The 27,277-nt window shown below is 35.1% G+C and overlaps 1 protein-coding gene across 1 annotated transcript in view; it reads right to left on the bottom strand.

Moving 5' to 3' along the window:
• Nucleotides 1–27,277, bottom strand: part of DCTN1-p150 (dynactin subunit 1) — a 53,231-nt gene that overhangs the window by 24,332 nt on the left and 1,622 nt on the right. The window contains exons 4-14 of the mRNA XM_068769734.1: nt 23,905–23,937; nt 18,700–18,756; nt 11,568–11,676; nt 10,180–10,284; nt 8,867–9,064; nt 8,144–8,354; nt 5,215–5,360; nt 4,371–4,550; nt 3,401–3,535; nt 2,683–2,815; nt 222–422 (exon numbers count right to left, since the gene is read on the bottom strand). Of these exons, the coding sequence (XP_068625835.1) occupies nt 222–422; nt 2,683–2,815; nt 3,401–3,535; nt 4,371–4,550; nt 5,215–5,360; nt 8,144–8,354; nt 8,867–9,064; nt 10,180–10,284; nt 11,568–11,676; nt 18,700–18,756; nt 23,905–23,937 (1,508 nt within the window). The remainder of the gene's footprint in view (nt 1–221; nt 423–2,682; nt 2,816–3,400; nt 3,536–4,370; nt 4,551–5,214; nt 5,361–8,143; nt 8,355–8,866; nt 9,065–10,179; nt 10,285–11,567; nt 11,677–18,699; nt 18,757–23,904; nt 23,938–27,277) is intronic.

Below are 27,277 nucleotides of genomic sequence, written 5' to 3'. Positions count from 1 at the left end.
TTGTTGCAAAAATAAAATCAGTGTGCAGTCATAAATACAAAATATAGAAAACATCATTTAAAATTTGGAATAAATAAGCAATTTTGTTACTATTCATTGCTACTTTATATCAAGTGTATACAATTATTGCGGACTGTACCACAAATGTACTGTAACTATATATGTCTACTTAAAGTTAAAAACTATGTATCTTATAAACTTAAAGGTCAAGAGTAACTCACCAGCAGTTGCCATGAAGTGATCAGGCAGGCATGCTGCCAGCATATCGGCGCGGGCCTTCGCCTGGGTCAGTTCCAGGGCCCGCAGCTGCAAGTCCACGGAACGTGTAGAGGCACGGGAAGCCTGCACCAGGGAGCCCAGCTCTGGAGGTGATGTCCTCGCCTCCGGACTCGACTCCTGTTCCGAAGCTCGACCGGAAGACTCTATTTATGATCAAATTGTTTTAGAAGTAGGAGTATCATCTGTGCCAACTAAAATGAAACATACATGAAAAGTTTAAATTTCGACTTTAAAAGGTCAACAAATTCTGCATAGGTCTGAATGTACACTTATATAATAAAGTTCTACTAGATATATTAGACCCTCCTTTTTTTCTTTAAAATCAAAAATTAAAAATATATTTTTTAAAAGAGTTTTTAGTTGATAAAAATGTTTTGAACTTGGCTTATTGACTCATTTACATGGTTGATAGTATAAAGTTCATATCATTGTTAAATCTCATTTAAAAAGAGAAACTGTTGAGTATCTGGTCAGTTCCTCTCAGCAGACCAGCATTCCGAGGGGATATTGCCCATGCAAATGACTACTTGAATAAATATATGCTGATACGTAAGGTTGTTCCATATGGAACACTTGATAAATTACTTGGCTATTTATACACCATATTGCAAACGCTACTTGATTTACGTCGGTCAACAAAATAAGTATTTGAATACAAGCGTGGACAAAGATATCGTGGGCTTCTGGATTATTTATCCATGCCAATGTAGTTAAAAGAATGAAGATTGGTCTCATGATAAACCAAGACCACATATCAGGTCATAGTATTATAAGCCGTTTATCGAGGGGACGTTTTAACCCTTAACCCTTAAATGCATGACTTTTATACTTTAAAAAAAATAATTATTTTGCAGATAAGTACACTAAAATTCAAGGAAAAATTGAAAAAAATTGAATGAAATGAATTAAAAAAATTGAAAAATGAATTTACTACAATTTATGTTGCAGATAAACAACATTATGAATTTACTTTCAAGTGTGGTACTCGTTATACGTTTAAGTGGTATGTTGCAGTTTTACATCATTATGCATTTAAGGGTTAAATGCATAATGATGTAAAACTGTAGCATACCACTTTAAACATAAAATAGGTACTACACTTAAAAGTAAATACATAGTGTTATATATCTGTAACATAAGGTTTTTTTTAAAAAATAAGTATAAAAAATATTATATACATATTTTTTTTCTATTTTCCCCTGCATTTTAGTGTACTTATCTGTAAGGTAAATATTTTTTTTAAGTCTAAATAGAAGTCATCCATTTAAGGGTTTAAAGGCAAGCAGCATGTCAACCAAAGATGGTTTTTGACAGAGTCCACTGCGCTCAAAGCTCACTGTAGTTCAGAGTCGTGTGGCAGCTATAAGTTGCAATATCTGATGACGAAGGTCTTTTAAGTAATGATATACGGATCCTAGACGTGGTTGTTGACGATAAGCAACATAAAAAGTCTTTAGTCACATAGAAAGCAATGGAGTGTTCTATGCTCGGAGTTTCGCTGCGAGATCGAATCAAACATGAGAAGATCCACAGAAGAACCAAGGTGATTGAAGTAGATCGAACGATTGCTAGTCTGACTTGACAGTAGGTTAGGCACATCGTTCGTGAAACCTGACTGTTGGTGCTGAACGGTTCTCGAGTGGCGACCACGAGTCGTTCGACGTGGCGTGGGTAGACTCCCACAAGTGGACTAATGACAGTCTTTATTTATTTAGTAGCCATCTGAGCCTCTACCGCCTAATGGCAGTCTTTTCATCCAAGGTACATTTTTCCACATTTTAATTTACTGATTAATCTTATAATTAATTACTTATTATAACAATTATTTCATTTATATTACATGCCTATTTATTAAAATTTTTATATGTTTTTACTATTACTTTTTTTTGACAATTTTCTTGTTATTTCTATTTACCCTTTCATTTTATACTTTTCTTTGTTGTGTTTTTATAAATGACTTGGCCGGTTCTCACCGGCGCGTGGCCGTTATTTATTTTCTCTCTCTGTGCAGCGACCACCCCTCACCGTAAAGACATAGTCAAAAGTAAGAAAAGGACCAATATTTAGCCATTTCCGCACATGCAGTGGTCCCGACTCTCTGTGTTTGGCACTAATCGGTGTAACATAACTCCTGAAGTTGCCCCGTGGAGGGGTGAAACACGTGTTGAGTAATTGGATGTCTGGATGGATGGAGTCGCTGGATGCGAGGACTTTGCTTTGCAGTGGGCATCTATCACGTGAAAAGGAGAAAAGAAAAGAAAGGTCTAGGATAAACACTTTTAGCACTTTGTCTCAAATCTGATGAAATTTGTCGATTGGCAAACATTAGTCAATGGCCAACTGTACATGCCAAATCGCTGACATCATACATCACTTATATAGAAGTAGTGTAGAGAATGGTACCTTGTTTAGAGTCAAGCTGTGCACGAAGCTCGTTGTATTGCTCCGTCATCTTGTGAACCAGCTCCCTGAACTTCACAATGGTGGCGTCCCGGTCCATGATCGTCTCCAAAGCAGCCTCTCTTTCACGCACCGACTACAATTATACAGTACAATAAAATTATACAATCATTAATTTATACACATTATTTATGTATATACTTCTTCTTTTCAGCCAGTAAACGACATTCATGGACTGCAATGTATAAACCACAATAACCAGTCCTGCACTGCCTGCATCCAGCGACTGCGGTCAGCCTAGTTGAAGGCATACCCATGCCCATCAGTAGCATGAGTGATATATATATATATTGTAAAAGTTACAAACAAAATTTCATCCGCATATTTTTGACACTCATTACACAAACAGTTATTGCGATATAACATGTACTAGGTGCCGCAGGTATTAGTGACGCAAGGCCGCTCTCACCCTCTGCCACATGAATTAGCGGTTGCCACTCGAGAACCTTTTGGCTACAACGGCCACCAGTAGCACGAGAGATATATTTATATATATATATATATATATATAAGATATAAGGCATTTTATATAAATAAGTATATATATATAACATATATTTACTTATTTATATAAAATGCCTTATATCTTAATTAATGTCTTGATTGTGATGTATATTTTACATCTCTGGTGTTAAATTCCTTACGATATGTATCTACTCACCTCCCTAGTAGCGGCGTGCGCCATTTCCAATTCCTCTCTCAAATCCATCTCCAACTCACGGTTCGACTCCACCAACTGTTCGTGAACCTCCTGCAGCGCCTCCAATTCGGATACGTCCTGCTTCAGCTGTTCAACCTGAAATTCGTCAAATATAACTAGAATTAAATTCAACCAACCAAACATAACAGTGCAGTTGGTCCTCAACATTCTTGAATGGAGACCACGGAACGGCTTATTAGGTGTAACAGAGAAATCTCTTTATAACCTGAATAATTTAAAACCGTCAAGAGAAAAGATCAGCTCACACTTCCGAAACGGGCTTCTTCATCATTGGGAGGGTTATTTAACACTTAGGCGGGGGAGAGAAATCTGGTCGGTGGAGGTGGAGGTGAACACTGCACTACAAGGAAATCTTAAACATGTTACGCGGATCATCAGCCCTGAGCACTATACCCGGCGCCTCTCCCTACAACGCGATTGACCCGGCTCGGCACCACAGTGCAAGACTAAGACCCGATGACGTTCGATCATTACATTTATTTTTAATCTCCAATTGCATATACTTTTAAAATTGCATAAAAAAATTATAGAAAAATATATGTTTTTAAATATTGCATCATATAAACTATTTATGTCAAATACGATAGCCATGTTGTAAAATTTATAAAAAAAAACATCCTAATTCAATTAATAAATTGTTGCAATTAATTTTTTTTTATTTTGGTATTATTTATGAAGGAGAATAGTCAACCTTGTCAAAAGGTGCATATTCAGAAGCAGACTGTTTCCAACCGATCCTATTGGAAGTCTATGAGGTAGCCCTATGTCAAGCAATGGTATTCTTACGGCTAAATTGGTGATGATGAACACAACAGATGAACAGCCAATCACCCGTCACGAAAACTAATCAAAATGTTAGACCGATGTCCCCGAAAAGTAAAATCTTCATTCTTACTGGTAAAAAACTTACCTGGTCCTCCAAAGCCATCTTCTTTTCGGCCAACTGCTCGACCATTTCCTCAGCGCCGAGCGCTGCGTCAACCTGCTCCCGGAGATCGGCCACCTGCGCCTCCAACTCCTCGACCCTCGCCGACAACTTCTCCTTGGTGCGACTCAGCTCAGCTATCTCCGATTTATACTGTTCCAAGTCCTGGTAAAGAAACCTTACTTGTAAAATACTTTCTTTTCCATTTTAACATTCAAGCCTTAAACCACGAAATACTTCGTACTGTCATTGTTCCTGGCCAGTTACAATCTATTAGATAAAATAAATTAATACAAACTATTTCAGAGTAATCACAATGTTTAAGAATTTAATGTCTTTCTAATAATAAAAACCGACAACTTATCAAAACTAAGCGCATTCATATAAAGATAAAGAAATTTTCTGCAGATTAAAAAGTATTTTGAAAAAGGAAAAAAAAATAAGACAATGGTTATTTTCTTGTTTAAGTAACGTAACATATGAAATAGCTTAAATAACGCATCTCGACTTTTTAATAAAATAAGAAAATTTAAAAGGAACTTTACAATTATTCAATAATGACAATATTAAAATTATTTGTGCTGTGATCTTCATGTTACAAATAAAATTAATTTGCTAAAAATATCGATGTCTCATAAGAAATGGTCGATTTCAATTTATAAAATTTAAAAAACAAAATAATAATGGCGCTCTAAATCTATTGCCCGGGTAGCTCCTTTATCCGACTCTGTACTAAAAATGTTAATATAAACAAAAATCATGTAAAAACTATGAAGCTTTCAAAATAGCCACATAAAAAATCCACATGCAAAATCTTAAGACCTAATACCTTGTGCATCTTCTGCATGGCATGCTTATCATGAGCGGAGAGGTCCCGGAGCCGAACAAGGGTGTCACGGAGTCTCACGTTCTGCTGCTGCAGCGCCCTCATCTCGTAGCCGGTGGCGCCACCATCGCCGGCTGCGTACGGGTGCTCTGGTCAGAGGCAGGCACCCACACGTTACACGCGAACACGTGCCAACGGACGTGAATGAATGAACGTACGACAACAATCGGTCACTAATGATTCAACACTGAACGAAGTTATTTCGTTATATTTAAAGTAATTGCAGAATTGTAACATGACTTATTTTAATTCCATATATATTTTAGCGACTAAATGTATATCTAATTAGTTCACATTTGTTCTGATTTATTTTATACAACTTTATTTTAATTTATTCTCACGGTTCCATCCCATCAATTTTTTTTTCTGTTTCTTTATATATATAACATGATTATAAATAAATTGAATTAATCTACTAATAGTGTTTCCAGGATTTTAAATTTATTTATAAACCTCCACTATTTGGTAACTTTTTTAATCATTCACATCCGTCCACGGCATGATGACATAAACATGCACTGTCTCCCTGTTTATCTGTCCAGTCCTCAGCTTTTGTCTAGTCCTGTCCTGCATGAGTTGTTTTTATTAGGGGGATATGATACGAAAGATTACTCTTATTAGGGAGATTTCTTATAATAAGGGGTCTCAAAAAAAAGTAAGTTTCCATAACAAATACATGTGGTATTATTTTAAACAGAGTACAAAATAAGTTACTCAAGTAGATTCCTATAAGATCTACTCCCAACAGGAGGAAAACCCACCAAATAATTCCTCGCAATAGAGGAGATAATCTCAAAAGATCAAAGAGACCTGATAAAAGTGTTATCAATAATAAACTTTTATAAAAGTTATTTCAAATAAAGAGAGGAGCTCCTAAAACATATGATTTAAATAGCGGAGCTTTCCAAAGTGAGATGATCTCAAAAGTCTGAAATTTCTCAGAATAATTTCCCTTAAAAAGTGGAGGCTTTAAACACTTTGAATTGAGGAAGGTCCCTAAAGAGATGCTTGAAGAAGAAAGAGAAATTCCAACAGGAGACTCTTAATAGAGGGGGGGGTCCCAAAAAATGGAAAAAAAGCCAACTCTCAAGTATGGACGGAACCGGAAGTGTTATAGCAGTATTTTGTAAAATAAAATCCGAGGTTATTGTCAATTTGTCCAGGGAGACAGTAAAACAAAACGAAAAGCATGCTGTAAAAACAAAATTAAAACACAATACAAAATAAATCAACATACATATGTTTACTAATGTATAATATATATATAAATGGTGTCTATGCGAATAGATATAGTATATATTATACGTACATGCAACAGATTGTTGTATTGTTCTATAAAAAAAGATACATAATATAGATATACAGATATAGATGGGTACAGATCAAATGGTCAGCTGATAAACAATTTCAACATTATATTAATACATCTTGATATATGGCTAATATTTCTTTATTATTTTGCACTGGTCGCGGATTCGATTCCCAGGATGTCTTGGACAGTCTTATATATAAATAAAACTTTGTGCATTAGTTACATAGGATTTCCACTGCTCAAAAACAAGTTTCTAGAGGATGGGTTGTTTCCTCTGCTTACATATATCCGTACAGATATCTATGGGAGCGACCTATGGTGTGCGTGTGACCTTGCAGTGTGCATCTATGGGCTGAAACGTCTACGAAGACAAAATTAAACACCTAACCTTACTGACTTCTCTATTTTGAAACAAATATACCCAAAGATCACACAATTCAGGTGACCAAGTACTACAACGAAGTTAACTAAATAAATAAACGAAGAAAACGACTAATATATAGCTACTTCCGCTATGCAGCAGTAGTCGTGCAATGAAGTGCACCGCCCGTCAGCCCGCTGATAAATGCGCATGCATGCAATACGTCTCTTGAAGATGCCCCGTGGAGGGGTGAAATGCGTGTAGAGTGAATAAACGGTGGTAGTTGTGTCGCATTGTTTGCCGCACGACTACTGGTGCATGGCGGAAGTAGTTATATATTGGTCCTTTTCTTACATGAAAAGATAACTTAAAATGTGGAACATTACTAAGTTTTCTCTTGATCTATACCCAATAGTGATATTTAAATAATAATAATTTATTAATATAGATAAATAAAAAATATAAATATAAAATAAAAAAAAAACCACAGATAAACATAATAAAGCGTGTGAACTCGTGTGTGCCGTCTCTATTTACAAATCACATTATTTAAATGGCAAAATATTATAATAAACTCATACTGTCCAAAGATATTTCTTTTTGCCGTAAAAGATCCACATTTGAACATATACAGGGTGATTAGAATTGTAATTAAATAAGTAGTAATGGTTTGAAGAAGTATAATAATATGGCTCAAAGAGATCCTGCCTGTAGAAATAATAATACATCAAGTTTTACATTTGAATCTAGTTTATATTTAGTTAAATAACTAAACCTATGAAGTAAGAGAGATTTCCCTGAATGAATTCTTCAAAATAAAATAAGCTTTAAATTTATCTTATATTCATGATCAGATACTTGGAGGCACACTCATTTATAATGTAAGATAAGAAAGTATGGAGACGGCTTAAATGTCTAAAGTATTAATAATTGCTTGTTGTCTCACTCGCACAAACAGGCACAATTACCCGTCTCACTTATACACTAGCAAGCTAGAAACAAAAGTGGTTTCTACAACAAGCCAGCACTTACACTTGTTTGGATAAAATCTATGATCTCAACTCTTAGGTACAAAAAGAAATTTAAAAAACCTATACTAGAAAAAACTAAAGTATTGAGATACATTTTAAAATTTACGAAAAATTATCAGTTTATCAGTTTTGAATGTCAACCATATCTTCAAATCAAAGAGAACTTACGTATATTCCCACCAGCTTCCATTTCGGCCCTCATGAGCTGGAGATCCAGGGTCGCTTCCTCCAGCTTGTCACGGCACTGTTCCAACTCCATCTGCAGCGCATCGGCACGTTCTTCCGCCATCTCCTTATCCAGAGCAGCCATTTCTGCCGCTTCTTCGAGTTCCATCTTCTCCTCATTGTGAGCATCCAACGCCTCTTGAGCTTCCCGGATCTAAAATAAAATTAAGAAATGAAGAACCACGGTCACCGACGTAGCTTGAGGAGCTGCTCTTCTTAAGTGGCTGTGGGCAGAGCACATCGCTTGTGCCATTAGACCCTCGCTCTAAGTGTATCAACGATAAAGTCAAGGTCTCAGGAAGTATCTGGATACGAGCAGCGGAAGACCTGTCATCGTGATCTTTGGGAGAATCTTGACTAATAACAGGCATCTATCTACCGATAGGTAGCGAAAATGATGATGGAAGTACTGAAAATAGATGTAAAGGTTTACCCTGTTATGCTGGATAAGGTGGAAAGATTTTTAAAAACTATTTTTAAGCTTTACAAAAAATTATAAATCAAATTGAAAATAACCGATTTTATACTTACAACGGCATTATAATAAACACTTGATAACTTTTGTTTTTAAAATATAATTAAAACTCATAAAAAACTAAATCAATGACATCATGAAAGAGAAGTTGATTCAGGTAGAGGGAGAAGGAAAATTTGAACAGATATTACCTCCTGCTTAGCCCGTTGCAGGTCTCGCTGCAGCTGCGCCTTGGACTCCATGATCTTTGTCTTGAACTCATTAGCTTGGTCGAGCTGAAGACGCAGTCGCTCCAGCTCTCGTATCTTATCGCGGTCTTCTGCGCGCCTCACTTTAAGCGTCTCCAACTTCTCCTTCAAGTCTTCCACTTCTGCTTTGAGGTTTGCAATCTATAAAAAAAATCATACGTATAAATAATACACAGTAAAGAAACGAAAAATATATTTTTCAGCACTGCTAGACATAAATTTCTAATAGAACCAGTTGAAGCCTGTATCCGGCGTCTTCCCATAACCTTAAAAAGACCATCTGTCCACTTTGTGGACGTTCTACTCTGGGCTTACCACTAACCGTTCCCTCCACTTACCTGCCCACTCCAACTTGCCCACCCACTGGTCTATATCTCTTACTTCCATTCTTCTACAGATCTCTTTACCCTTTTTTTTTTTTGGGCCCCCGCTATTGGGGGCCTCTCGTACCCCCTATCGTTTGTGGGATCGGGACTTTTTGGGCTTATTTATTTAATTTTTCACAGAATTTTTTATTATTTTCTTTCTCTTCTTTCATACTTCACATTGTCTTTCGGTCTATTCTTTCATTCCACAATTCTACTGTCTTTCCCATTTGCTCTGTATCACCTTTCATTCATTTCTCATTTCTTTTTACATTTTCTTAAATTACATTGTTATTTTATATCACATTTTTATAACTTAGATTCTATAATTATTTTATATCACAGTATTATATATTATTTTGCTTTTATTTTGTCTTTATTATCTATTTATTTGCAATATTTACTTTTTATTTCTTTTTATAGCATTATTTATATTTTTTTTACAGAGGGTGATGAACGAATTTTTAGTCTCTTTTTCGCTTATCAGGGAGGCTATTGACTCCTCCCTGATTTTTACGCCAGACCGGCACTCGAATTCGAGCCGGAGTCCCCCGAATGCGGGACACTGGGCCACAAGGTGGATCACGGTCTGGTCCACGCCCGGTTCACAGAAGCACGAGGGGTCCTCCTTGAGCTTGAACCTGTGGAGGTACTCAGAGAACCCCCCGTGCCCCGTGAAGAGCTGGTCCGAGACCGCGTCCACTTCGATACTGCGGAGCACGCGGTAGGCTGAAACTTTACCCCTGATTCGATGTCTGATTCAACAAATATACATCTGAATATGCCGCCTTTAAGTCGACATGTATTAACAAAGTCCTACAAAGCGTGTAATGATCACTACAAAAATCTGGGAGCCTGGTATGACCTGATGATGGAATCTCATATCAATACCTCTTGCTGAGCTTGCTTGTCTTCCACGACAGTCGGTTGGAGCAGCGGCGAAGTGAGACTCTGCCCAGGAGTGTACTGCGGTGTCAAGGTTTCCACGAAGCCGATCTGCAATCAAAAATACACTCAATTTAAACTATAATACAGTTTAAATTTTCTAAATGTGGACATATAGACGCATGCTGTCCATAAGCTGGACTCAGACGGTGACCAACGTCGAAGTTCTGAAACGAATCGGCCATTTACGCGCACTGATGCTCACAGTAAAACGAAGGAAAATCGCTTACTTGGGACACGTTCTTCGACACCAACGATACAATCTCCTTCAACTTATCATGATGGGAAAGGTCGCTGGTAAAAGGAAGGTTGGTGGATCGCCAGCGCTGCTGAGCATCGCAGAACTAAAAATAGGGAAGAGAGCAGGAAGCTGATAGCCAACCTCCACTAGTTGGAGAGGCACTTCAAGAAGAAGACAGTTTAAATTAGTCTAGCTGACAATGTCATACGAGAATTATGTATCCCATCATTACCATCATATCAGCCGATGGACGCCCACTGCAAATCACAGGCCTCACCTCAAAGATATCTATGAAGGGATATAACATAATCACCTCGTTAGGCAGGTGGCCTATTTGCCTATTTGATGTATATAATGTTGTGCTGCTAGCTGGTCTAGGTTTTGTACAGCTTCATCGAAATTGAGCCCGTGGAAACAGAGGTCCACAGACTAAAAATTTTACGCTGGGGATCGTACCTCAGTTACGACGAAGACGTCTACACGTGGAAAACTACAACCGTATAGGTGTATAGTGTAGTGAGTGGGGTTGGCAGGTGGGTTGGAGATCTGTGTGATATTAGGATACGCAAAAGACGCTGCTACCGCCTTAAAACTTGTTTGTGAGCTGTGGCAATCCTAAGAAATCAATGCAAAAAGGGAATCCAACCCGCGACCTGTGATCAACCAACGACTTCCCATCACCTTGACTACATCATTGGTCAACATAGTGGGGGACCCACCCACGCTGTTCTACCGGCTCATATAGCGCGACGTTGCACGACCACTTCAGACAACAATTCTTGGAGCAACGTCAGTGTCCTTGGTGTTTCTGCAGATCTCTTCATTTCTGATCTCGCAGCGATGCTTCGAGCAGAGCTCTCTCCAGGGACAGATAAACAATAATCAATTTAATTTTTTTTTTTTAATTTTACAACGGTTTTTATTAGCATATTATTTTTAATACGTTATTTATTATTTCTACGACTTTTTATTATTGGATAGGGTGTATGATACATTAGTTGGACAATACATACCTCTTTAAAACTTTTATTCCTATAACTAATCACCCTGTATAATAAACATTGAATGAATAAAAAAGTTTTATTAACAGTACCTCAACAAATGAAGCCCTCTTGGTGAGGTCCGGCGAAGTGGCCCTCTCTGTGGTTGGCGACGTGTACGAAGTGAGAGACTGGCGACTGCTGGCGAGGGAGGTTCTGGAACTAGTAATGCCCAGGAACATCACAAGACTGAACACCTCGACACCTCAAACTTAAATACAGGATGGGCCAGAAATGCATGCGAATTTCAAAAACAACAATCCTACGTAACATTTACGTTCCACATTTTGAGGCCTGCAACATCAGGACCTGGTTCCAAGTAGATGACGCAGTATTCCACACATACAGAGTATTTAGATTTTAACAAAATGTTTAGAGAAAAACTGATCGAGGGGACATCAAGTGACCTCTTAGAGCCCAGACCCGAATCCACTGGATATTTTCTCTGTGGATACCTCTAGAGCTGCGTTTACGCAAATATACTGACGATGCTCCAGCTCCTAAAACAATATTCGCCAAGATATGTCCCCAGTCCCATGAGCGATGTGTTGGCGAGTCATCACGAATTTGTGGTCTAATTTCGATTGCATACGTTTAGATGCACACGTCTCCTTGATAATATTTAAAAAAAATCCCATGCATTAAAAATTATTTTTTTCCAAAAATATGTAGACGTTTTTTTTATGCTTTTTAAAATCCGCAAAACTTAATGGCCCAACCTGTATACACCAAACTATTTTTATGGTATATAAAAAATATCTGGTATTTATTGCCCTAGCCAAGGTATTGTATTCTATCAAACATTGCATTTTCACTAAATTTGAAATATAAATACTAGACCAGGGTGACCATGCTTTTTCAAAGTCCAAGTATATTTTCAAAATTTGAATTTTTTGCGACGCAAAATTAAATACGAATTTTAAAAGTATTCATTAAAGATATTAATAATATACACAAATTATATTTATTATTATTTATGTAAGTGGAGCAGAAAGGTTCTCGAGGCCCGCCACTAAGTGGACCGACCCCATAGTTAAAGTCGCGGACAGTTTTTGGATACAGCGCTGGTCATCGTTGCGATCTGTTGGGAAGGTTTATGGAGGCTTATGAAGGCTTGCAGTGGACATCTATCGCCTAAAAAGAATAAAAACAATATTTTTTTACTTTTTTTAATAATTCTTAAAGATTTAGTGAATTAGTAAAGAAATTAGTAATTTTTTCAGACACTGTTTTGTTAATACTATACCTTCGTAACATCTCACTTATTAGAGTATATACGTATATACTTGACGAACTACACTCACCATTATTACTTACTTTATGTGGATTAAAGAAATTCCCATCCAATACACAAAATGTGGTTACACTAAAAACAATTCATTATCCTCCCCCGAGACTATCCGCCCATATTTAAATTCATGCACATACGCACTATATAAAGCTTACACCTTAAGAAATAGCAGTTCGAGGTCGTATATTTGGTTTCATATTTACATAAAGATACGTTGGATTACTATGGAAAACGCTTCCAATTTTTAATAATCCGAATGTACGAGTCGCACTACACTTGTGTTACTGCGAATCTATACCTGTCTGTGCGCAGGAAGAGACTCCGAAAATATTTCCTATTTTCTATTACAGTGCTGCCGAAACCGCTGTGCCGCTTAGAAAAGGCGAAATGACATAAACAGCATGAGTTCCGCCGCGGATATTAACGGCGGACTCACGGAACGGAGCAGCCGATACTACCCCTCTCCCCGTCTGACCGCGCGGATACCTAAGGCGCGGTACAACGGTTTCGGTAGTACTATAATTACCTTATAATGCCGCCTCCATCACTGTTATGAGTTTAAGCAAATATACTTCCAAATATCCGAACTCTGTTATTTAATTTACATAAACCAGGCTATAAAGACTATATATACATATATATATACACACCCATCACCCGTAACCGTACAGATACAAAGCCACATTTCATTTCGACAATCCCACTATAATAACATAATCTAGATCATGAATGCACAGACCGCGGCCCGCCGGTCGAATACTAGTGACACGCCGACAGCAAAAATAATACTCTCTAAAATATTGAATTCTATTCCAGAATAAAACTAAAAAAATTTAATTACCTATACTTCTGGCGGCCGGCCCGCCATCAGTTCATGATTTGCCCGAGTGGCCCCTAGTCTTAATAAGCCTGTGCAACTATGATCTAGATGCATAAAAATGTATCCCTATTTCATTTAGACACACTAAAATATAACGACGATTATACCTTTGCGCATTTGACAGTTCGCTATGAACTTCGTGCATATTACAGTTGGCTATGAATTACGTCAGTTTGACAGCTATGAGCTTCGTCAGTTTGACAGTTAGCTATGAACTTCGTGCATTTGACAATTCAGTCGATGACTAATTTATATTGCGATTTAACTGCTGCACCGGTCATTTGTAGACCACAAAATATATTTATTTATTAAATATTTAACCAATAAATAGTTTATTACGCAAATAAGTTAAGGTCAATAACTTCTGGCAGTACAGTCTCTTTGTACAACAAGTTCAGTTAAAATACTACATAATAATTCTTAATATTATAGTCGTTTAATACTAGAAAGCATGCAACAAAAGCATAAATATTTGTTAATCTATATAAAAGTTACCACCCACAACAAGACAAAACAACACTGGCAATATATAAAACGAAAGAGAAAAAAAGCATCCACAGATCATACAGCTTATGTTAATTATGGCAATAACTACCGACCTTTTAGCCACAATCATTAAACAAAACAAAATCGATTTATCAAAACACATACAAATGTTAACATCGAATCGAGAATTCGTTTTTTTTATGTATCAAAAATTATTACACAGTCTTAATTGATTGGATCTAATAATTATACAGGATGATTGACTATATGCGTAAAGCGTAAGTGATGAATTTATAGCTCATTTGTCAGCAAAAAGCTTTAAAGCTGTTATACCTATTTCCAATCATCTCGTATAAAGTGATCACTAGTGAAATAATCACATTGATTTATTTTTTCTTTTGAAATTCGCCAGGAAACTTCTAGCAGTAAAGTCTATATTAACAGATAGTAAAAAAATAATCAATTTTTAACGAATTTTGAAAAGCCTTTTTCTACTATATTATCATTACTTTGTTCATTATTTTTGAAACAATTGATTTTTAAACAGGATGAACAATGTATTAAATATTTGAGCTATATATTCACCTGTTTAAAGTTTTTACACCTATAAGCAATCCCAATAAAAGATTAATTAATTCTTTAAAAAATAGGTTATTATTAAACTTAGTGGAAATACTTGACAAAAGACCATTATATTAAGTTCGCTAAAATAATTTAGAATACATTATAATGTAAAATATTTTTACAGCAAATAAATCATAGCATTAGCAAAAGTAATATTAACAAAAAATTAATAGTAAATGTACATACTAAATGTACAATCCATGTACTGTATTTGATTACTTGAATAAACGCATATGACTGTAATAATATTGACGAACAATCAAGACAGTCTACCATTTATTTATTTTTATTATTTAAAACAGGAGTTCCCAAACTATTTTCTTTTAACTTAAAAACGATACTAGGAACAGATATATACGAGGATTCCAAACGCCGTCCGATCTGCCTTGTTTTATGATCGCTTTCACAATAACATTCTTATTTACAATCGAAAGTAAGAAAAGGACCAATATTTAGCCGCTTCCGCACATGCAGTGGTAGTCGTGCAACAAAGGGCTGGCGGGCGATGCACTTTGTTGCACGACTACCACTGCATGTGCGGAAGTGGCTAAATATTGGTCCTTTTCTTACTTAGGATGGACTTCCGCAAGATAACTCCTGATTCCATTAAATATTTACAATCGAACACGTGTATATACTGTAAATAGTTACAAGCGTTCACATTTACATGTATATAGATTATATAAGGAAATTTCACCACACTCAACTATGCGTTAGATTTAACAATGCGATGCTGCGAGTTTATTGAACTGTAATTCTTTTTACACAAACTTTTGATTTGTCTGCAAAATTCTTTGATGATTTATTTTCAATATACATACATAGTTTAACTTAATGCAAGCGGCCAACATACTGTTCCTTTTGAAACGTATGTATCCAAAAACACAACAACCATGTTCCACAGGTACTATAATCAATGGAATAACAAGAAATAAAAAGTCAATATGTATGCTAGGAGCAATAAGTAATACTGTTATCAAAAAGTAAGATACACCTGTTTTATAAATATTAAATTCTTGATTTATTCTGTCAAATCAATTACATCTCATTCAAAGTAATCTCCCTACGATAAATCACACTTTTGCCAACGCTGTTTGCAGTCGTCAAAACATTGGAATATTGTTTTTTCCGGTATAGCCTTCAATACCTTCTTCGATTCAGTATATATTTCCGGAATGACTTCAAAAAGTCATCGGCTTGAGTTTGCTGAATAGCCAGAAGTCTCCGAGTCAAATAAAGCGAATACGGTGGTTGCAGAACGATGCAAGTCGATTTTTGACCCCTTTTTTTTTTTCAAAAATGAATGATATTCCAACAGACAGACACTTGTGAAATATTATATATAAACAACAAAACCTAATCTAAAACCTCATTAATTAGGCATTGGCTTAAGTTTGCTGAATAGCCAGAAGTCGCTGACTCAAATAAATCGAATACGGTGGTTGCAGAACGACGCAAAACGATTTTTAACACTTTTTTTTTTTCAAAAAATTAAGTGACTTTGGCACAAATCGAGACGACGCGTTATAAACACAAAACATCGTTCAAAATGATTTAAGTAGAGCTAAATAATATTATAGATAATCTTGCAAACTTAGTAATAAAAATTACCTGCATTTCTTATGCCCGGGAGTTTAAAATGACAATTTCATCTTACTTTTTGATCAATGTAATATAACAGTATCTCTATAACCTAAACAGGTCTGTCCAGAGGGAACATCAACTCACTAAGACTTCCAAAGCGGCATTGGTATGATCTGGTTACGAATGGTAAGGAATCTGGTTAGGTTCGATGAACCCTATTGTAAGAAGGCCTCTCCCTCTAAACCTGGCAAGCGGGTCAAGCGGCCGTAGAATGTTAAGAATCAGATAAGTGTGTGTTAAGTGACTCCGTGTTTGGCACTAATCAGTGTAACATAACTCCTGAAGATGCCCCGTGGAGGAGTGAAACACGTATTGAGTGATTTGACGGTGGCGGTTGTGTGATTCGCATTGTTTGCCGCATACGCATTTATCAGCGGGCTGGCGGGCGGTGCACTTTATTGCACGACTACCACTGCATGTGCGGAAGTGGCTAAATATTGGTCCTTTTCTTACTTAGGATGGACTTCCGCAAGGTAACGCCTGATTCCATTAAATATTTAAAATCAGATAAGTCTTGCTTTCTCTTCTTGTCTAGTTTCCTATGAATCTTAGGCTCAGTCTGATAACGTTTTAGTAAAAATTTGGAGTACATTAGCTCATTTAGATAACTCAAAAAGACACATAGACCCCAAGAAAGTACGACAATTTTGAAAAATACTACCCAAGTATGTCGGGGTCTACAAAATTGAAGGTTGTATGTACTAGTAATTTTGTAGCTACCCCTGGTGCAACAGACGTGCTAGACGAGCTAGATATATCTATATTTATGTTTTGACATCAAAATATAATTATTGGGCTTTTGAAATCCAATGTTGGGCATAAAACATAACTACGCAGCATAGCATTGTCAACCTTGACATAAATAAACCGCTTATCTACTGATACAAATAAAAACAAGCTATTTGAAACAGTGCATGAAATATGTAACATATATATATACAACAACAACTTTGTTTTTCTATAAACATGTATATCATTGAGGAGCCGGTAGACGCGGCTGATAGGTTCCCAATTAGATAGATCGATGACATAGCCAGGGCCACGAGTTGCTGGATACGATAGCGCAAGAGCAGTCATTATCGCAACCACAATAAATAAATAGAAAATAGATAAAAAAAGGATAAAATAGAACCAAAGTGATACAATACAAACTGTGATAGAGAATAATTATAGGATAAGTAATAATAATGTAAAAAAAAGTAAAATGAAAAATGTAATAACAAAAGAGGAAAGAATGAAAGATTGAACAGAGCAAAAGAGAAAGATAGAAGAACTGTAGCACGAAAAATAGATAATAGACCGAAAGAGACAATAAAGTACGGAAGAAGAGAAAGAAAATAATAAACTATGTAAAAAATAAATTGCAAATAAAGTCCCTGTCCCACCATAAAGGCCCGAGAGGCCCCCAAAAGCGAGGGTCATAAAAAAAAGAGCAGTCATTGTGCCGATATTTAGGAGAGACATATGCCTTGCAGTGGTGTTCAAGATAATTCAGAGTCACACATCCATCGAATTAAAGTTAACGCAATTCTAGGTCTTTGACGTTATTTCAGGAAATTAAGCTGTTAATTGTACTATTTTTAATGGGAATATGTATAGACTGCTCGAATCGATTGCTGGGTTAAAACACAAAATTAGTGACGTACAGTACCCGGCGATAAATATTGCACATCGACCCTTTGAAAGAGACAATCGGCTAATTTCGGCTTCGTAGAGCACTATCTCTGTCCCACACATTTATCGCCGGGTATTGTAATTTTGTAAGCGTGATTAAAAACTTTTATTTAAGAATCGAAATCTTATGATTTAAATAGGCCTTGAAAAAACTTCTTTCGCATTTTATATAAAGTTCGAGAAGTAATTTATCAAATTTTATAAATTTAACTTTAATATATAGGTGCCATTTTGTTCGATGACTTTCTTCTTTTATGGTTTCTTATAAAAACCGCGACAAGTAGTTTTGTTATTCCTCAGTCTAATGAATTCTATAGAAACAGCTGGAAATCTGAAGGTGCACGGTCAGGGCTATATGATGGATGCATTATACATCCCATCCAAACTCAAATTTGTGGCTAAATCACGCGTTATCATTATAAACACACCTTTATTGATTACTCCAAAGTGATTTCTTCCAAAATATTTCTGTAATTGATTTACAAAAACAAAGTTATTGTTGATATATATATTTTGTGCAAAGTGCCTATGTTCAAGCTGTCTAAACAACGGTGCAGTGTATCAACTATTTTACATCGACGTTTACCTCGACATGGACAGAGTTCCGACTTTCGTCTGCGCCGGCGACGCCTTCCGCCTCACCCTTAGCCGTCAACACAAGTGGTTACACAATCAACTTCCTCGTGAACACGTCACAGGTAAAGGCTCGGCCATAATAAAATTAACTTTTTAAAAAAAAACTCTTACAATCGAAGCTTAAAGAGCTCAGAGAGAACAAACTATAAGACTTGGTTCCAACAGAACGAGGCCACTGGTCACGCAAGAAATTTTCCCAAAAGTCACATCAAAAGGCGACATTGACTGGCCACCGACATAGTCCTTATATCTCCTTGTAATATATTTTTGTTGGGACATATCAAGAGATGTCAGTCACAAAACAACTTAACCTCGTCTATTTCCTGCAAGTCTTAGACTATTCTTTACCTGGCCTCAACTGGGGTCAAAGTGACTTTTGCTGGTTCCGCGCGTTGAGGTCGCAAACCACCGAAAACTTTCTATTAAGCCTTTTATTATTTTCGAAAATTAACTTTAATATGGCCGACCCTTTATAACTTACAGATAACATATACAAATCTAAGTGTACTTTTTTAAAATTATCACAGTTTTATTATTCCGATCAGCGATCTGTCAAACGGATGCATATTCATAAAGGTTAAGAGTTTGCTGTTATGGAAACGACTTTTAGAAATAGTTATGTTCTATATCCTTTTATTAAGGAAACGTTTTATACCGTGCAAGCATGTACACGATTTGGATTTTTTTACCATGAATCCTTACTAGAAATATATTATCCGGGCATGCTATGTAAATGTCAAAACGCCAGGGTCAGACATGGTGAAAAGATTCGACGCCATTTATATCAATAATCTGCCAGTAACCAATACAACATTGACAACCATTCACACATTAAACAAATTAACTGACGATTTTCACGACGAAAAAACGAGTGTGTACAAGAGGCCTGTCTACAAAAGTTTAAGTTATCGTGTACAATAATAAACGATGAAGATGTCTATACTAGAGCAAAACAACAGTGCAGTGTATCAACTATTTTACAATGATTTTTACCTCGACATTGTGACGCTTTCCGCCTCACTCTAAGCTTTTTTTATAGAATACACTTTGTAGAGTGCTCGAAGGCTCTTTTCGAACTGATTGACCCATCTCCATTCCTTTATCGGATTACTAGGCGCAGGCAAAAGTTTCATCCATACGTTGTTGACATACCCAAAAGTCGAACTTAACGGTTTGACAGCTCATTTTTGGTGAGAGTCGCCAAGATTTGGAACGACCTGCCTGGGTCTATTTTTCTTTTGAGTTGAACTATACAGCCTTTAAAAGTAGAGCAAACAGGTTTCTTTTGGATGAGCGTGTACCACCTTCGTCTTCATCTACACTTTCCATCAGGAGATAAAAGACGAACGCCTTTTCCATTACAACTATATTAAAAAAAGATAAGACTTGTGCCATTTTTGTAACTGGGTTACATTGCTGCCCAAGTGGTCTCTTTATTTAATAACCTCTAGATTTGGATTAGGAGGCCACCAGCTCTTAGATCGCTTAGTCCAGTGTTTCCCAAACTTTTTTATGCCTTGCCTCACCTGAACCTTTATAAAATTCCTACATCCGCCTAGGTAACATACTAAATTTTTATATTAACCCTTTCATTACCGCAGTCCGTTCAGCCGAAGTGACGATGCTGAAACGGGCAGTGCGCCGCGAAGTGTGCACATTGCATGGTGGTAAGCCGATGTTCGAACTTTCTCATTTGTGTTACATATTTAATGATTTTACTGGTATATTAATTAAAAATACAAGTTAGGATAATTCTTAGTCGTTTATTTGGCTGTGACAAATCTTAAAACAAGGATCTACACATAAGCCCACATTACAAGGTGGATGCCAGCTAACTCCGGCGCTGGTAACCAAAGGGTTAAACACGTGTCAAGTCCATTTTAGAATTACCCCTCTTCTTAACAATTAAATTGCCCCCTCTGAAGTGTGGTCACTACGTTGGAAAGCACTGGCTTAGCCGAGCGCTCCATGGAGTACTCTCGCTTGGATATCGACGAGTAGTATTCCGATTTAATTGCAGCAAAGAGAGCAGAACTTAGCAGAACTTGGTTGGCTGCCATTGCCTAGCTAAAATTACTTTGCAAAACCTTATCTAAAGCCTCATTAAAGTCATCAGAATACACTGGCTGCAGAACGCTTCTATCCTGGCGGTGGCAATATATGAGGGATGCCTATGTCAAGTCGACGTTCTACGACTGACATACTAATACTACTACAGTGGCAGCTACATATTTTTATACCGAAAAAATACCTTTTCAAAACTAAAGCCGTCTCCATAATTTCTTAACACATATAAGTTTACATAAAGTAATAAAGTAAATATTCATCCGACCATCAAATCTCTGTATTTCACCTAATGTATACATAATATAACATACGTACTGTACACCTTTAAAATAATGTATTGGATTGGCTAGAAAGGCGAGCGAATTTCAATTTTAGATAAATTTAAGTTTTCACAACTGCATAAACATCCGAGTTTTTAACAGTTATAATGGAATAGTTCATGAAAAGCAGACATCATCGAACAGATATTTCGTGGCGTCCACTGAGTCCAGATTTCACGCCTCTGGTTTACCTCATTAAATCGACGCCAGTTACACTGCTCAACTACAACATTTGCTTATAAAAAACTAGAAATAATGTAATAAACAAATCTTGTTTTGAAAACAAAATGTCATAACGATTATGAAATAAGGAAATAGAAAAAAATATTTCAAATATAAAGCCCTGTACAAAACTTGATAGGGTACACCCCTAAACCTAAACCCACCCAACCTAAACCCACCCAAGTAAAAAAAAAACATTTGCTAAGAAATATCCGCTATTCCACGATGTGCCAATAAGATTATACGAATTCGCGGTCTAAATTCGTGAGTTCATTTTAATGGCAAACGTTTCAGTGATATTAATAAAAAAATCCCATGTATTTACTATATCATAAATATACATTAATAATTTTTTTTCTAAAATTTGCAGTTGTCTTTCAATGATTATTTAAAATCCGCTCACCTTATGGCCCACCCCCGTACAGTATGTTACTAAGTAAACAATAAATACATGCGTATATAATATATCGCAATATATGGAATAATAAATATAACTCCAATCACAGTATGGATTCTACATAGAACCATGTGTAGAAAATTGTCATACCTTGATTTTTATTTAAATCGTTTCATATTTTCCCCAAACATTTTTTTTAATTTTAGAATTAAACTTTCCCCCTATTACACGGTAGTTTAGTTCGGCGTTATGTGAAAACATGTTAACAACAATTTCCTGACCTATTTCACACTACTGTGATCACACAGACATCGATTATACCTGCAAACATAGTTTAACTATCTTATTCTCATGTTGCTAGTTTTTCCTCTTCAGTTTAATTTTTTTTCTTATTGTTTTTTAATGCATAAAATTATATATATATATATATATATATATATATAATTGTGTGTGACTGTGGTGTGGTAGATACCCATCATAATCTGTCACGTTTTGTGCATTTTATTAAATGCATACTAAAATTAAAATCTTACTGTACAGAAGTATAACAAGGAAAATCCCCGATTATTACTTGTAAAATACAAAACCCATAATATACGAGTTATAAAGAGTATAACTGTTAGTTATACTTTCCTATAAGTAAAATAAAAAAATCAGTGAGGCTACATAGTACTAATAGTAATATGACCAACTATTTACCTTTTGGCATTTATAGCTTTAAAGTGTTCGATACCGTAGAACACTGTAGGCGCTAATATGTCTATTTACAGTGCGACTAAACTCGGGGACTCCCCGGGAACGACAGCTCAATGAATTGGGAGGCAGTTGAGCGGAAGTTCCGTGAAGCGATTGTGCTTCAAGATTCCCTAGGGCTAGTCTAGACTATATAAATACGCATTTAAATTCGAATTCATCGATCATAAAATTATTCTTCACAAAACAATTCAAAGGCGTTATTACATGACAGATAGCTTTAATCAATTCTTTGCAACTATTAGGGAGTCCATACGGTGATTGTCGTACCAGGAAACGAATTCTATTAATAAACGTCAATGGTACATTACTCACCACATATATAGTGCATAGAATTAATAAAGTTGATTTGAGAGACAAAATATATAATTTAATATTGAACTATATCATATGTAGGTACTAAACTAGTAAAAAGGACATTTTAGTCATAATATGTCCATAGTTGTACATGATTCCCCGATAAGACCGGTGGAAAGCGGTAATAAGTCAAAGCAATATATAGTAATTTGAATTTTCAAAACGCTTTTTCTTACTATATTATAATTACGATATTATTTCTGAAACTATGGATTTTTGTATAGTGTTTCATACATTAAATTACAGGAAACTGTTGGATACCAACAAACAAACATATTTTTTTTTAATTCTCTATCGAGTCTTATGGACGTCTGAGTTCCATGAGTGTCAAATTTTAATCTATAATCGTATTGAGTTCCACTATAACGGCATCTTTAAACATAAATCTATGAGGTTTTCTCACGAGTCCTGGCCTAGTTACAACCCACAACCAACTCAAACTGCTTTCTTTGTGGTCACTTTTACAATATTTGTAATCATTTAAAAATCCCTTTTAAATGCTATTTATCATTTCAAACGTCAAACATTCACTGCTGGACATATGCCTCAAACTTAAAACCAGATGGAAGCTGGCTACATCCAGCGTGTTCAGGTGACCTGGACAAAGTCTTCCGGCCCTTGGTCTCTACTCAAATAACTTTTTTTGAAGTCACTATTCACTAATCTTAATCACTTCATCATCATCATCAACTTGTCAACTGAAAGACTCCTACTACAAAGCGTAGACCTTCCCCAAAAGTCGACATAATGATCGGTCTTACGCTGCCCGTTTCTAGAAACTTGTAGCATCCTTTACTATATCGTGGGTCCACCTAGAGGGGCGGACCACCTAAGCCGCGTCTACTAGCTCATGGTCACCACTTTAAAACTTTCAAACATAGTAAATCTAATATCAGAAACCCGACATATAATATATTAAGATATATAAATGTACAATACATAATTTGTCTCTCAAATCAAACAGCGGGAAGTTCCTGAAAAAGCTGTCAGTGTGGTTAAGCTGAAGCAGGTGCTCATCTACATGGTATCAAGTACTCACGTGGTTGGTTTAGATCTCTGGGCCACTGTTATACTAGCCAGAAAAAAACACACTATCAATCTATGTGTTATACATATTCACTATATATTAAAGAATTGAAAAAGACATCATACAACTGACATATATATATCAAGCAAAATAAATATAAATCAAAAAAAGTAATTTATTACTGACAATATAACCTAAAAAAACATATGTCAATCATTACAGTAAACAAAAATATAAATGGAGAAATCTAAATGTCTTTTCCCCTTCTTGTGTTAAAAAAAATGATAATTATGAGTAACAACAAGAGATAATATATTTGGATGCATATTTGCCTACAGTTGAAGCTGGCTTAAAATGGAAAGCACTTTTGTATATAAATTACCTGAATTAAAATTGATTAATAGGATTAATAAGAATATTTGCTTGTCAACATATTCTTTTAACTTATACAGCTACCACAGTAGCGTTTCCAGATTCTGTGCATTTGAGGAGGCAGGGCTCAGACAGCCTTTGGCCTTAACCTGACAAAACCAGAAGCCAAGGCTCAAGCCGTTACATTCTACTATATCACTTTACTGGGACACCATCATGTTCTTAGACATGGGCACGCAGTACAAGGAATAACCATATAACAGTTTAGTATTCCAACTCAAGGGTGCCTGAGATGGTTGAACCTCGCCTTGGTCGGTTGCTATTACCAGAGTGATATTACTATATCAATAAGTTAGTATATAAGTAAGTAACTCTAGGAGTGAAAAGAAGTTACCTACGTACTTTTTCGGCTATTAAATTAAAACAAATATGCATCAAAATATCTAATCTCCAGTATTAAATTACATATGGATTTATATGGTTGTCATCATAGTATTTCATAAACACTGTTTTGGGTGAAGTATAAAAAAATACCTTGCATTTCAGACAAGTAAATTTTATCACTATATAAAGGCACCAATTTTATGGCCCATTCACCTTCTTGCAAGTATCATTTATGAACAATTAATTTCCTTATCGGAATTTATCTTCTAAACAAAGACAATTTGTACATTTTACTATAATTATTATAATTTCATACAGGATGATTAAAAAATGCAAAAGCTTTTAAGGGATATTTGTGTAGATCACGATAAGTTTATTTTTTAATTAGATTGCAACAAGGCCAGTCACTATTAGTAGTACTCAATACTGCAAGAACAGATAATAATTAATAATTAATTTTAAAATTTAGTTTCTTGTATTTTAAAAAAAATCTTGCTATATTTTCATTGCCTTATTTATTATTTTTGAAACCATTGATTCATGAATAGGGTGTACCTATTCAAAAAACAATGTTTAAATTAATGGACAGAAAATGAACTATACATTCACCCCTTTAAAGTTTTTGCACCTATAACCAATCACCTATAGATAGTAAATATCATAAAAGTATAGAGGTATAAAGGCTGGAATTTATTAAATGTTTATGTAATACTAGAATAAAGTCACACAGATTATAAACACACAAAAGTAACACTATAAAATTGGCCTAAGGAGTATTACATTATAAAATAAATTTATTCTTACAATCTCTGCTATTTAAAAATAACTATTCATTTTTAATTTCTTTATATCTAACACCAAGATTAAATTTAAAAAATAACACCTTACTAACTTTGGCTGTCAAAATAATAAATAAATGGACTACAAACATTTATTATTAACCTAAGACTGGTTATTCTGATGAAAGCTTATGTGCTAGCTAACCATGGAAAGAACTTTTGTATCAAAAAACTCACAGAATGAAAATGAGCAAATGAGATCTACAACTGCTTGTTAATTTAGCTATTAGAAGATTGATTTAGCATTTTTAAAAAATATTAGTATAAAGATGTTACTTTTTGTGTTTAAATATACACACTCAAGCCTGTTTTTATGCGATAGAGAGAGATAAAAAATGACTGATGTAGAAAATTACTCAAAACCTTAAGAAATAACTAGGAATTGCTTACATGTACAACATTCAAACTTTCTTGTGGTGAACAGGTTCATGAACACTTTCATCACTTGAAGAAACTACCACACTCATTTCACTTAGTTACTATATGTGACTATTTTTTCACTAAATATTGTATACCTCTCGCTAGCCTTTTATACAGGATTCAAACTATAAATTCTTTGTCATTGATTAATTTGGTCAATTATGTTTCAATTTGATTGAAATTTTCAGATGCCGCACAAAACAAGACACCACAACAGCAAAATAGGCTTGAGTGTATATATATTCAGGAATATCCAATTTGTGATATTGATCTAAAATTATTGCATTTCAAAAAACATAAAATTCATCCATATTTACTTTTGACTTTTATTCTAGCTGTTGTTACTAGCAACACATAATAGATCACTTTTTACTCTGGCAATACTGAAGTTTTACAGAAGTATAGAAAAATACTTGCATCTGATACTTAATGTGTATAGAATACCGTTTGATCCTTGTATGTGAATGTTCAGGGCTTGGTGTTACCGTTTGTCTTGGGCTTAATTATGAAAAATCATTTAAAATATTATTTCTGATATCAAAATTTACTTTATTAATTGCATTAAAATTTACTAATGTGTAATATTATTACATATGCAACCTTAAATAAACTTAATATTTATGGTTAATTAATAACACCTTTAATATAAAAAACACTGCCATAATGGTTTTTCTGTCTGCCACCATAACTCACAAAACATAATATATATCATGCATTATAATTTTTTATGTAAACACTATGATTATAAACCTTCCAACACTTACAATCATAAATAATTTCTTTTAAAGTTTCACTAACAGAAATATTTATATATTTATTTAGTGAACTGATTTTATAAAATTCCATATAATAAAACTATTCAATCTCTGACATCTATACAGGGTGATTAGTTATATGATACAACAGGCTAATAAATTCTAGCAGTATAAAGTCTGAAGGGACATATAGTAAACAATAATTATTTTACTCTACTATATTATCAATATGTCATTATATCTAAAACCATTGATTTATTGTTTACTGTTTGTACTTATTGTTGTATTGGTGTACCATATGTTAAATGAGGTATACATTTACCCATAAGAGCTTTTACTTCTATAACCAATCATCTTGTATTAGATGTATTAAGCAAAATCTTAAGAATATCTAGTTACCATTGTAAAAGAAAACATTCATGATTGTGTCCTCAGAAACATGGCATCAATAACAATATTGCACCTGTTACCCTGACATTGTTCCAATGGACATTTCACCGACAACCATTTGGTCAATACAAACTTCATCTATGTTGAGGTGATCAAACATAATATTTAAAGATTAATTGCTATATTAAATTTTATATGAATATTAATAATTTATAAAATGTGTCT

Source organism: Battus philenor, unplaced genomic scaffold (assembly GCF_028537555.1).
Source record: "Battus philenor isolate CCGP_79_NKW_IND1 unplaced genomic scaffold, ilBatPhil1.0.hap1 SCAF_29, whole genome shotgun sequence".
NCBI lineage: Eukaryota > Metazoa > Arthropoda > Insecta > Lepidoptera > Papilionidae > Battus > Battus philenor.
The sequence above is the reverse complement of the archived record's forward strand: the minus strand, read 5'-3'. Positions and strand labels throughout refer to the sequence as shown.